This window comes from Malaya genurostris, chromosome 2, assembly GCF_030247185.1.
Source record: "Malaya genurostris strain Urasoe2022 chromosome 2, Malgen_1.1, whole genome shotgun sequence".
In the NCBI taxonomy this organism is placed as follows: domain Eukaryota; kingdom Metazoa; phylum Arthropoda; class Insecta; order Diptera; family Culicidae; genus Malaya; species Malaya genurostris.
Genome location: NC_080571.1, coordinates 85575576 through 85589164, shown reverse-complemented (window position 1 = coordinate 85589164; position 13589 = coordinate 85575576). Strand labels below are relative to the sequence as shown.

Genomic DNA, 13589 nt, shown 5'->3' with positions numbered 1-13589 from the left:
AAAAATGAGTAGATAGGTGGTAACTCAAGTTTAGAGTACGTGCACTTTTTATGAATTTGAGTGATGCGTCACTCAATTTTGAGTTATGTTCAATGAGAGTGTACCACAGACTAACAGACATGACAGTATGAGTAAATTCTTATAAAAAAAATTTTCGTTATGCACTAGCTCCACCTATATTGTACTGCGCGAACTATTTACTATTTGTACACCCCTTGTGTTATGTAAAAGTTTTTTTACTAGTTGGTTTCCCCTCGTTTGTCAACACCGATCAGCTGCTTGCAGGGATGCCTGATTTCATCAAAATATTTGAAAATGAATCGTCACAATGGATTATTGGATTACGTTGATAATATATTTAACTTTTTCGCGATGTTGGAGGTAACCATTTATTTGACTCAACGTTGTTCATCTAGACTATTTTTTATTGTGTTGGTAGTTTTCACCAGAAATTAAGTGGCGGCAGACCAGAAGCAAGTAAATATTGTAACACAACGGGTTCGATTTTGTCTTGCGTTGGAGGATGAGAAGTAGGCACAATTATGTATATAGTTTTGGCAATATGTATTAAATCTGTATCCTGCATGAAATTCGCATGGACGTATACAAATCAATACATTATAGGTAGTTCTGTATGAATGGCAACTCTGTTGGTAAATGAAAAAAATAAACACAGTCTAGATGACAGACAGGATGTTTTTGATAGGGTAACGTGGCGCCATCATGACACATGTGAGTACTGTCCCAAATAAAGGAATATTCGAAATGACCGTTAAAATGATTGAAGAATCTAATTTGAGTGTCCTGTCTGTTAGTCTGTGAGTGTACGTCGCACGTGATAATAATAATTGTCGCTGGAAGTCTTTTCCAGTTTTTAACTGCAACGAGACTATCACAAATGATTTCTCTGCGTGTTACTCTTTTGCAGCGATTTTGACAAACATGAGATATCACAACTACTAACTTATGTTTCAAAGCGTTTGACGTTTCGCTGCCATAACCGAGAATTTAGCACAACGAGAAAAACATTCAAACGAAAAAGAAGTGAAATTTTTTGCTAGTCACACTCGCCTTTAATTTCAAGTAACTCATAGATTTAATCGAGTGCTGTGTTCTTTGCTAAAAATAAGGTAGCTTTTTTATCTATTCGATGAAAAATATTGCCTCTGGAATTTCCGTCCATTGATTAAATTGGCAGTTCGCGTGCGTCGTGCAAAACAAATTGCGTATAAATTTTCTTCACCCTTTGTTTTCTGGTTGAAAAATATTTTTGCTTGTGTAAACAGTTTAGTAATCCACACTTCGGTAGTCGCGCCGTGAAGGTCTCCGATAGATTCCGCTTCTGGTTTCATTTGCTGGTCGCTTTTTAGTGGAATCGAATGCCAGTAGTAATGTAATTTCGTTTGGAATTCACAGTCGATTAAGTTATTTGCACATGAATTTTATATTTTTGCTGAGGAGAAAACGATTTTTCAAATCTGCCTTGTTGACATGTAAATGAAAATCAGCTGGTGATTCATATTTATATGTGGTGGTTAACGCGACCAAACTAATTCAATCATATCATTTGCCTTGAACTTTTCTCGAAGTTAATGATTTTTTTTGCAGAAAAAATTTCCAAACACAGTTTGGTCGAACCTGAACCAACAAAAATGTAACAAAGTGATATGCGGATTTAATTCCTCATAAGTGTTTACCATAAAAGGTCTGGCTGACATTGAAAGGTGAGAAGATTCTGGTTTCCTTTGTACGGTATCATGATTTTAGATGTATTTCCGTTCTAGCAGGTTGTATTTTTTACATTTGTTCCTTTTGTGAGCGAAAAGCATGGCGAAAAATGACTCCAGAAGCTATGATACACTGACCAATCAGGATACGAATCCTTTTAATGACACATCTAAACGATCGCCTACCATCGATGAGGAGGAAACACCTCAGAACAGTGGACTGGTGATCCATGTCGTACCGGAAACTAACAAAGGTAAGTGTGCTCGGATGAAACGCTTACCGTTCGACGTTATTCACATTCCATTTCAGCGCGATGGAACCATATCGAAGATCTCGATTCATTCTTCACTCGGGTCTACTGCTATCACCAAAAGCACGGATTCTACGTGATGATGCTTCAAAAAGTGTTCGAATTGTTTCAGTTTATGTTCGTGGTTCTGCTCATTACCTACATGATCAATTGCATTGATTATGCTGTGTTGTTCAAGTATAAACTTCTGAAAACTCTGCTCTGAAAGCGTGTCATATTGATATCATTTCTCTTTTAGTGACAAAAAATTGAATCACACTAAAATCACTCTTTCGGATGCCATGGAGACTCCATCGCAATGTGTTCAAAGTTTAGGGGCTGTTGATTGGTTGGTTTTGGTATTAGCTGGCTTGTTTTGGACGTTTCGATTGTTCAAATTCTTCTACCATTTCGTTCAGTTTTGGGACATCAAATTGTTCTTCAATACGGCACTAAAGATTGATGATGTAAGAAACATTACACAAACTTCAATAGTTGTCGCTCTGAAATAGGGTTTTTTTTTTCAGCCTGATCTGGACAACCTTACCTGGCATGAGGTTCAAAAACGGATACGAGAGGTACAATCGGAAATTCAGATGAGCATCAACAAAGAACAGCTGACTGAACTTGATATTTATCATCGAATTTTGAGGTATTGTTAAAACGTTAAATCTATTGACAATGAAACAACAGTTCGACCATTGTTTTCAGATTTAAAAACTATATGGTAGCAATGATGAACAAATCACTTCTTCCATCAACAATCCAACTGCCATTGCTAGGAAATGTTGTTTGTTTAAGCCAAGCTTTACGCTACAATGTAGGGTTGATTTTATTCTGTAAGTATATAAATTTAAAACTTGCTGAAATTACTAATCGTTTGTTCTTTTTTAAGGGGGACCTTGGGCACCGTTTGAAAACAACTGGCACTTGCGAGAGGAGTTCAAACGGTCCAATAGACGAATTGAGCTGGCAAACCGATTGTCCAATCAGATCTTTTGGGTAGCAATTACTAACTTCGTTCTGTCTCCGTTCATCTTTCTCTGTCAGTTGATGTACTTTTTCTTTAATTATGTTGACGTAAGTTCTGTTGCAGTTTGATGTTGATCTTTGCATAATTGGACTGTTTATTTTGTTTTTGTAGTTGATCAAAAAGGCACCCGGTACGCTAGGTATTCGCTGTTGGTCACAGTATGGCAAGTTGCATCTGCGCCATTTCAACGAACTGGACCACGAATTGGAAGCGCGGTTGACACGAGCCTACAGGCCAGCAGTTAAGTACATGAATTCATTCTCGTCCCCATTGCTTACGGTCTTCGCCAGGTATGATTCTAAGCCTAGCAACTGATTGGTCATACCACGAATTTAATTTTTGTACAAATTTTAGGAACATAGCATTCGTTTGTGGTGGCGTTGCTTCGTTGATATTTCTGCTGGCTGTGTATGACGAGGATGTCTTACAAGTGCAGCATGTGTTCACCATATTTACGGTTCTCGGGGCTGCCAGCGTGATTTCTAGGTAAGATTTTTTTTATTTCATTCAGGGATGTAAATTAGAAATTCACGGAAATATGATCAGTTTTTCAACGATTACAGCTCAGTCAATTTCGTTTCCATTAGTCACATTATTTCATCTACTGTTTGGAAATATTCCAACGAAACGACTTGATCGGTTTCATCTTATGTTCATGCATGAATAAAAACACACTGCTTCTGATATCTTTACTTCATAAACGTCATAAGAATAACTAAAGCGTTGTATTTTCAAATATATATAATATATGATTAAAACTTTAATTCCGCTCTGATTGGTCATTTGAAGCATATCAGTGTATATGGAAGATAGTGCTATAGAAGTGCGTGTGCATGATCTATCCTCAAGTGATTCTTACAAAACTATGTCCATGTTCTTTCCATAGAAAAATGGAAGAATTTTTCCCCGGTATTCTAGATGGTGTACGTTTGTTACGCACGCGCTTGAAGAAGGCTATACCTTCTTATGTGAATTTCGGCCAAGATACAAGGGTTTCGTGCAAATCATTTGTTATCTATGACAATCAGTTTGCCACATGTCTGCTAAGTTGGACAGACTTGGATTCAGTTCGAACATTCTTTGTTGGTTGCAGTCGTATCTTAGGAATCGTCGTTTAGCAGTTAAAATTGACGATCATACTTCCGGAGAGTTCCTCACATCATCCGGAATACCACAGGGAAGTCATCTCGGACCGTTAATATTATTACTGTACTTCAATGATGTCAATTTTGCCTTGGAAGGTCCTCGCTTATCGTTTGCTGACGATGTCAAGATCTATCTGCTTTACTGCTCGCTTTTTCGTTCAACTCTCGAATATTGCTCGGCAGTTTGGAACTCATACTACCTGAACGGTGCTCATAGAATTGAGGGAATACAGCGCAGATTTGTTCGCTTCGCTCTTCGCCGATTGCCGCGGACCGATCCTCAGCAACTGCCTAGTTATGAAAGTAGCGGATTATTAATCGGTCTCGACACATTACAAGTGCGACGAGAATTATCACGCGCTTTGATAATAGCAGATATATTCAACGGTAGGATCGACTGTCCCGTTTTGCTCAACGAAGTTAATATTAATGTGCGACCCAGAGCTCTCCGCAACAGTGCTTTTCTTCGACTTCCTATACGACGTACCAACTATGGCGCAAATGGTTCTATAATTGGTTTACAGAGATCGTTCAACCGTGTTTCATCTGGGTATGATTTTAATGTGTCACGAAGCAGAATACGTACAAATTTTCTGAATATTAGGAATTATCATTAGGACCAAATTGTGTCTGTTGATTGTAAATAAATAAGTAATGTCAATATTGCCAAAAGCTGTTCACTATTGTAAGCCATGTGAAAAACTGAACATCTGCACCAAAGGACAACAGCGCTTCGTCCATACCAACGCCAAAAAAAACCCAGTACATCGGAGACAGCCATCAATAACAATGAAGCTTGCTCCTCAACAAAACCAGTTGTATCCTATGTATGACAAGGTGCGCCAGCTGCAGCTAACAACGCACCCAATGGTTGGACAAATGTAAGCAATAACGATGATTCCGCCAACAACAGTGACATCGAACCAATGCACAGTGATGCCTCTCAATACAAAAGATGGCAAAAACCAAAAATACGTCGATAAACGTCAACTGGATGATTTTTTATTAATAATTTGAAGTCTCTGAATATATTTCCGTTTTGATAATGTATGAAAAAATATTCGGTCCACATGATGGACCGTTCGGAAAATGACGACTCCTTTTAATAAATTAATATGTGTATTTTTGCTTATTTCGTGATTGAGTAGGAGCTTTAACTAATGTTTCAAATAATGATTAAACCTGTGTGGAAAATGTATACACAGAGAAAAAAAAACTTTTCCTTATATCTTGAAAACATCAATTTTCTCCAGAAGTGCTTATCTTAATATTTTCATTTCCTGATTTGTTGTAACATACAACTGATGTAGTTTATTGCAGTATGATTGAAGATGGAAGAATAACATTCAAAAAAGTGTTTTTTTGTTTTTAACAAAAATATTAATTTTTGGAAAATGCTCTGCATTTGGCATTTTTATGATTTTCGATTTTATGAAAGAACACAAACACAAGTATCAGGTGTACAACTTTGCTTCTACCGTTTTCCGACAGGTGGCTGTACCGGCTGAGGCTGGTCAAAATACATAGACGATAATGCCTTTACAGTGAGTGTGTACAGTGCCTAACGAATTGTCATCGCCGTTTCAGTGACAGTTGTATTTGTTTTCGTATTACTCACGCTCGAAAATGTCTGTTTATGTGTTATGTTTATTTGCGGGAAGTTTTACTTTTCTGTTACAATTCGCAAAAAAAAATGCAACTGAAGCGCATCGAATGCTTTCAGAAACTTACGGTGATGCTGCTCTGAGTAAAAGAACATGTCGGGAGTGGTTTCAACGTTTTAAAAATGGTGATTTCGATGTCGAAGACAAACATGGTGGAGGAAGAGAAAAAACCTTCAAAGATGAACAACTAGAAGCATTGCTTGATGAGCTCTTAAAACCGGATGAAACCATCACAGCAGATCGCTACCAAACGCAACGCAACCCCTTCTGACTTCCACTTTTCCGTTCGATGGCACACGGCCTGACAGATTAACATTTTCAATCCTTCGAAGAGTTGGAAAAATGGATTGCTTCATGGATAGGGTCAAAAGAGGGCTCCTTTGTTCGATCCGGAATCCGAAAATTGCCGGAAAGATGGGAGAAAGTTGTCGCTAGCGATGGACAATACTTTGAACAATACATCTGTAAGCACTTTTTCGCAATAAAGCTTTTAATTTTGATAAAAAACGGCGGAAGCAAAGTTGTACACATGATACAAAATAAATTTTGGTTGAATACTACCGCTTTACTAAAAATAGTGAATTTTTATTATGTTGAAGTATCTTTTTAAACTATGTAAAATTAAAAATGACGAAAAAATTACGCTGAGCAAACATTCATAAAGTGGTTTTTGTGGAAAGTTCCGGAGAACATAAAAAGTGCATGTGGTGGGATCAACTGGGCGCTATTAATTACGAGCTACTAAAATGCGTTTGGACAAAGCATTGCATGAAAAGCGGACGCAATATGAAGATCTTCATGGCATAGTATTTTTGCTTCATGACAATGCAAGACTCCATGCTTCGAAAGTTGTAAAAGCTTATTTTTAAAATCGCTGCAATGAAAAGTTCTGCCCAAGCCGCCATTTTTTAACTGACATTGTTCCATACGGTTGCCATTTGCTCCAATCCATGGCGCATAACTTGTCAGGTCAGCTTCAAATACTACGACACCACCAAAAATATTCGAATCTGAGGAAAATGAATTTTTCAAACGTGGTATCCGAGTCTTAGTGGTGGTATATAACGATGGACTATACTTTGAAAAACGATGGACTATACTTTGAAGAACGGTACTGCGATGATACTCTAACTAAAAATCATGAAACTTAAGTAGTTTATTCCAACGCCTGATACATTATAAATAGATTTATATAACGACATTTATATAGGTGTTTTATGTTATGTATGTTATAAATATTCTGATTTCATTTATCATAATACCGTTTATTTAAATTTTACTGACACCGACTTCAGTTACAAAAGTCTGGCCCTTGTTTCTGTGATTTTTATTGTCGACCCCGCAAACTATTGAAAATAACCTTTAAGGTGCAGGATCGCATAGTGTTTTCTGAAAAGTAGAGAAAAAATGCTATAACATCAAATACTATTGAATAGTGGCAGCCTTTTCCTACCTATATAGAACTCTAATCGCAAAACATCGTCATTGCGCCATATATTTTGTATGGAAGGATGAAAAGAAAGTTTACAATACCATATCTTTGAGAGGATATGGAGAGATTATTTCTTATTCAATCATTTTTATACTTTAAACTGTAATCCTTCACTTATCTGAGAATTCAAAAAAAATAATACAGTGCAGGAAAAAAAAATATTTTCTGGATTTCTGCCACCTTGGCATCACTGTGCAATGGACGGAGGCGTTAAGAGTCTCTCCGTCAAGAATGAAGATGACTACGAGATCCAGCAATAAACCAAAATATGAATCGTAGCTGTTCCACGAGTTAACTAAAATGGTCGGCGTTCACCACAGGACAACTGCATATCATCCGCCAACTGACGGAGTCGTGGAAAGATTCCACAGCACGCAGAAGGCCTCAATTACATGCGAGCCTCTCCTTCAAGTTTGAGCATCTCGCTTGGTAACTGGTCATTACCCGCGACTTTGTTGTTCCTCAGCTTGCCGATTGATTCCTGTGTCGTTCTCTGTATCTTGTGCTTCGCCATTCAGATGCTCGTCATAAAACTGCTTCCACCTGTCAATCACCTCACGTTCGTTCGTGAGATGGTTACCACTAGTATCTCTGCACATTTCGGCCTGTGGCGTGTAGCCTCTACGTGAACGGTTCACCTTCTCATAGAACTTCCATGTGTCATTTGCGCGGTACAGTTGTTCCATCGCTTCGCGATCTTGGTCTTCCTGGTAGCGCTTTTTCCTCCGGAAACCGTGTTCTGTCTGTTCCGCGCCTATCTGTATCGTTCCTCGTTAGCTCTCGTGCGATGTTGCAGCATCCTCGCCCTTGCTGCAATCTTCTCTTCGACCAACTGCTGACATTCGCCGTCAAACCAGTCGTTTCCTCGAGTCGATAACCTCGTACCTAGTACGGTTGAAGCAGTGCTACTCACTTCGGACCTTATATTCCTCCAGTCGCCTTCAAGAGGCGCCGCGCCAAGCTGCTCTTCCGTTGGTAGAACTAGCACCAGTTGTTGCGCGTATTCATCTGCAGTACGAACGCTACGTAGCTGCTCGAGATTGAGTCTCGGTGTTCCTGTGCGAGGAGTGTTGTGCACCGTCGATAGTTTTGAGCGCATACAAACCGCGACAAGGTCGTGGTCAGAATAAATGTTGGCACTGCGGTAAGTGCGGACATTGATGACGTCGGAGAAGAATCGCCCGTCGATGAGAACGTGGTCGATTTGATTTTCTGTATGTTGATCAGGTGATCTCCAGGTGGTTTTGTGGATATCCTTTCGGGGGAAGAAGGTGCTTCGAACTACCACTCATCGGGAGGCTGCAAAGTTTACGCATCGTTGACCGTTGTCTTTTATTACCGCGTGCAGGCTAACGAATCTGTACATTGCCTCCCGGCCTAACTAAGCATTCATGTCGCCGATGACGAGTTTTACATTCCGCCGTGGACAGCTGTCGTAGATTCGTTCCAGTTGCGCGTAAAATGCTTCTTTCTCGTCATCGGGTCTCGTCTCATGTGGGCAGTGCACGTTGATGATGCTATAATTGAAGTAACGGCCCTTGATCTTCAATACACACATCCTATCACTATCCTATCATTGGCTGCCACCCAATCACGCGTTGGCGCGTCTTACCCAACACTACAAATCCCGTTCCTAAAACGCTGGTTGTGCCACAGCTATGGTAGAATCAGTACTACTCTAGATGCCCACTTTTCCACACCTTCTGTCCCGTCCAACAAAGTTCCTGCAGTACTACGATATCGAAGCCTCGGATTTGAAACTCGTCATGCTGCATTCGGTCGTATTCTGGGAAGCCAAGCGATTTACAGTTCCTTGTGCCAAGCTTCCAATCGTAGTTCTTTGTTCGTCGCGTAGGTCTTTTCCGATTATTCCGAATCGTATTTCTTGATTTGCTTAACATGTGTTTTCCGGACGACTTGTTCGGCTTGCACCAACCTCCTGTCTCGCCTGAGGGCCATCGTGTCAGCTCTGTTTAGAGTCCCACACTGACACAAGGACGGTAATCAGCTGCTCCTAACATGGAGAACGGAAGCTGTTTAGAGCCACCCCAACATGGGAAGAAGCTAAGAACCACATTGGGGCCTGGCAATTGCATTGTCCAGTCGTTTACCAACCAAGGCTAGTGCTACAATGCTATTGACGCTAAGAATCCATCAATTCTGGGTCTCGAATGTACGACATCTGGTTTGTAAGAATAATTCTCTAAGCTCTGAACTTTCGTATTTATAATGCCTATAATATCTTATTTTATTCATGTTTTGGAAGCTTTGCCATTAAATACTTGTTTGGTACTTATCTCAGCTCGTTAAAACTATTAAACGTTTTCTTTCAGATCAATGATTCCCGACGAAAATATGATTTGGTGTCCCGAGCAACTGTTGCGAAATGTCCTGGCTCACGTACACTATTTACCGGCGTCCTGGCGTGGCTATGCCCACACTTCCGTTGTTCGAGATCACTTTGAACAGTTCTTCCAACTGAAAGTGGTAAAATTTTGATGGAAACTTTTGAATTGACCACCGTCTCACGCTTCGCATTTTTTTTTGCATTTGCAGATGTACATTCTGAACGAACTATTCAGTCCCTTCGTGGCGCCATTTGTGCTACTGTTTGTGCTGAAACCAAAAGCCATCGATCTTGTGGACTTTTTCCGGAACTTCACGGTCGATGTCGTCGGAGTGGGTGACGTTTGTTCATTCGCTCAGATGGATGTTAGAAAGCACGGCAATCCCGACTGGCAGATCACTAACAGTGCCATCGCAAAGGATTCGAACGAAGCTGTCGATACTCCGATTATCGATAACAATCAGTACACGCAGGGTGAACATGGTAAAACGGAACTCTCGCTGGTACACTTTACGCTTACAAACCCTACGTGGCAGATGCCTCCGGAAGCTCGTCACTTTGTGCAGGGCATCAAACGACATGCTCTGCAAGATCTTAATCGACAGCGAGGAATGCTGTATGGAACTACTACGGCAGGCAACGCCATGACACAGAGTCTGCTTTCAATGGAAAGCCTCGGCGAACAGTACCAATCGATCATTCATCCTATTTTACAAACTCGCCATCTGTCGAACTCACAGCAGCTCGGTTTGTCGATGAATTTGGGTGGTGGTTTTGCCTCGCCTCCCCCAGGGTCAGTTCCTCAACAAAATCTGCAGCAGTCGACTGCGGGACAGTCACACTATCAGTACAATTCTCCCACGTCGTTCGATTTCGAACGAATGCTGCAGCAGAATCTCACCGACGCCAGCACTGCAGCTCCACTGAGAAGTACTTTCCTGCACGACATCAACGAAAACGACGATGACGAGAATGGGTTGGGCACTGCGGCAAGTCAAATTCACTTATCTAGTCCACCACCAATCGAAGGGGGAGGCCCCAGCGGATTGGATCCTAGGACATCCATGAGCTTCAGCACCCGGGGTGGCATGAGTAGAAGAGAAGGCCCTGCGGAAGGATCCCGAACCGGATTACTATCTAGGTAAGAAACACCGACTTCGAGTCAATTACAACAATACACCATCATATTGGTAAATTTTAGCATATGCGGAGACGTCACTGCTTCTCTTACCACTCCACACGAAGTAACGGCGGCGGACATGTGTCTTAGCACTTTGTACCTTCATGAGTTGCATCACAATCATGTAAGTAGCTTCCCTATTTCGTTAACAGTACAAAGGTCGTACCAATCGTAACCCAATGCATGCTCCCTCCATTCTGCTAGATGCGACGACGCGGTGGCAGCTTACGCACTGAACAAAGTCAACGGCAACTATGGCAACGACCCCATCAGCAGCAGTCTCCTTCGGTCATCCTACCGGGGGCCAGTAGCTCTTCTACGGGTAGCAATACGGCAGCCGAACGTACCCCACTACTGGGTAACAAAAAGTCATAGCAACGGGCCGAATGGGTCTAGCGAGAGGGATATTTTCTGTGCTGAGACTAGTTTCTGTCTGGCTTTTTTAATAATAGTTTTAGGAAACTGACAAAGTGATACCAACGACACAATTGGCCTAGACATTGCCGGTTGTGTTTTATAAGGACATATTAAATGTCCCGATTCGTAAGAGATGACAAAAAGCTCATCTCACTGAATGTTCCACAAGCGTAAATGTTCGAATCGTGATTAGTGTTTAGTTAGACAAACTTTTCCTTTTTTTAATTGAAATTACTTATCCGTACATCGGCTGATGTGTGAAGTGTAAATTACCGTGCAAGCAATTGACGAAGTTTTATTGAGCTACAATACACATCTGTACAGAAGGATTAAATAAACTGGAACTTTGAGCAGATTTACACAATATATCTATAGAGCGCTTTCCCGTTGAGCCTCGTTCAAAGGTCGATGGCAAACCTTTGCGGGTTACAGAAGCATTGTAAACACTTTTGTAAATACTCAAACTATTTTCAGCATCTACAAGTGACAAAACCATCTACGGTAAATAAACTATTTTGAATTTAAAATTACAGTGTGATTTTGTTCCGAAACTTCAATAGCAGTACAAAAGTAGTTCAGTTTGATGAAAGTAATGGGTTAATAATGGGAGGCACTTACAAAACATTCAAATGTTCAGAAAAACGGTACATTAAAACGATAGGCTAACTATTTTCGAGGAAATTCAACCGACGAAAATGTGCCGTTAGTCGGTTAAGTCACTTAAATTATTTTATCCTCAGAATCGGAAGAGACAACCATTTGATTTTCGTACGTCATCCAAAGTTCAATAGTAGCTTTCAAATGATCCAAGACTTGTTCAAATCGGCTCAGTCATTTCTTAGTAAATTGAGCGGTAAACAAAACAACGGGTTTTGTCGCTTACGTCCCTTATTGCGCAAAGAAATCCGACACATTTTGTTCTCGTATTACAATGAAACCAAACAAGGGAAGGAGAAACCGAACAGTGCATCGGAAGTAGTAGAAGAATGAAGGTTTATTTTCGTCTACTAGTATTTTCCATCATGGAACACTGGAGTGTCGCTCACCGTGGTTTTAATTATAAACTCATTTTTGAAGAATCATTCGTACGTTACAAATATTCATGCATTTGAAAACTATTTTAAATTAAAGCTGAAAATACCGGCGTCTTCGCGTAAAACTGTAAAGTTATGGGTGAATTTTTTTGTAAAAACAGGATCTGTGATCAAAATAAAACCTCCGAGCCACGTCCGGAAACCGAAGAATGCTGAACGAGCTCAATCCGAGCGTTCGGGTAAGAAACATGCGGCGCTGTACTCACACGTTGAAAACATTTTTTTTACCTGAATTAAAACAGATACGTCGTCTAAATAGTACGAGGTTTCAGCAGGGTGGACCCACGTGCCATACCTCGGGAGAAACGTTTGGCAGTGTTGGAAAAAAAACTTGCGCATCCCAATCATTTTCAGAAGCACTGATTTTTCTTGGCCGCCACGATCGCCTGACTTATCGATCTGTAACTTCTATTTGTGGGGTTATTTAAATAGTAAAGCTCACATCAACAAGCTATTCTATTTCTTTTCTATAGAGAAAGGCTAAAACATTGTCAACTATGCGAAACAAATTCAACCATTAAGGAGTGTTGCATACCTTAATGCGTGTTAAATATTATTATTTTGGGGTGTTATTTCTTATTAAATTGTATGCGTTAAAGAACTTAGTACTTTTTACCGAGTTAAAGGCGGAGTTACTGACGTAAAGTGATGTGAAAGAATATACATTTCTTATGATACCACTGTCTCGGTGCCTCTTTACAATGTGGTCTTAATTACTATTTACTTTATTATTATTTAAATGGTAAGCCTTAGTTTTCCTCGATCTAGGGCATACAATGTGGAATACACTCATTGTCATTGCCGTTTCAACCTTCCGAGCGAACGGACGTGATTTGGATTTACTGCGAAAGCATTGAAAACCAGTTGTGTGTGTGTGATAAAGTGGTCGGACGATATTGTGTGATAGACAATAGTGCTTTTTCCTCTGAGAGGTTTTTTTTTCGCATTATATAATAGAACAGTGCCTTATTGCGAGCGGTCGATCGAAACGGTACCGTTAGCCGATTATTGTTTCGCCGATCAAGGCCAAGTGTGAGGATTATAAACAAGCGGCCATTGTGTGAGGATTATAAATAAGTGTGCCTTTTCCTCTCGGAGGTTTTTTGCACACCATCAAAGCGGCGATACGCCGATCGACGAAGTCCAGCTTGGTGTCCCCCGTTGGATCTTAGTTAAGTACCTTTACGTCGTTTATTTTTA

At 40.4% G+C, this 13589-nt stretch overlaps 1 protein-coding gene across 4 annotated transcripts; it reads left to right on the top strand.

The window, feature by feature from the left end:
• The first annotated feature begins 990 nt into the window (after nucleotides 1-990).
• On the top strand, nucleotides 991-11822 carry LOC131433024 (autophagy-related protein 9A). Of its 4 annotated transcripts, none has more exons than XM_058599751.1 (14): nucleotides 991-1130; nucleotides 1609-1724; nucleotides 1788-1981; nucleotides 2038-2215; nucleotides 2277-2484; nucleotides 2545-2669; nucleotides 2729-2856; nucleotides 2913-3097; nucleotides 3162-3340; nucleotides 3405-3536; nucleotides 9685-9838; nucleotides 9908-10839; nucleotides 10900-11002; nucleotides 11083-11822. In XM_058599751.1, exons 3-14 carry the CDS (start codon nucleotides 1828-1830, stop codon nucleotides 11251-11253), a joined length of 2649 nt encoding a protein of 882 aa, XP_058455734.1. In that variant the 5' UTR covers nucleotides 991-1130; nucleotides 1609-1724; nucleotides 1788-1827; the 3' UTR covers nucleotides 11254-11822. The 4 variants fall into 4 exon arrangements, with proteins under 4 accessions (XP_058455734.1, XP_058455732.1, XP_058455735.1 ...); XM_058599749.1 differs by having other exon boundaries at nucleotides 1785-1981; XM_058599752.1 differs by lacking the exon at nucleotides 991-1130 and adding an exon at nucleotides 1262-1393 and having other exon boundaries at nucleotides 1785-1981.
• Nucleotides 11823-13589: the final 1767 nt, after the last annotated feature.

Excerpts from the sequence above, each read along its gene's own strand:
- LOC131433024 (XM_058599751.1), top strand. The coding sequence starts at position 1,828 with ATGGCGAAAAATGACTCCAGAAGCTATGATACACTGACCAATCAGGAT. Across the intron at positions 2,670-2,728 it reads ATTTATCATCGAATTTTGAG|ATTTAAAAACTATATGGTAG; the intron begins GTATTGTTAAAA and ends CATTGTTTTCAG. Across the intron at positions 10,840-10,899 it reads CGAACCGGATTACTATCTAG|CATATGCGGAGACGTCACTG; the intron begins GTAAGAAACACC and ends GGTAAATTTTAG.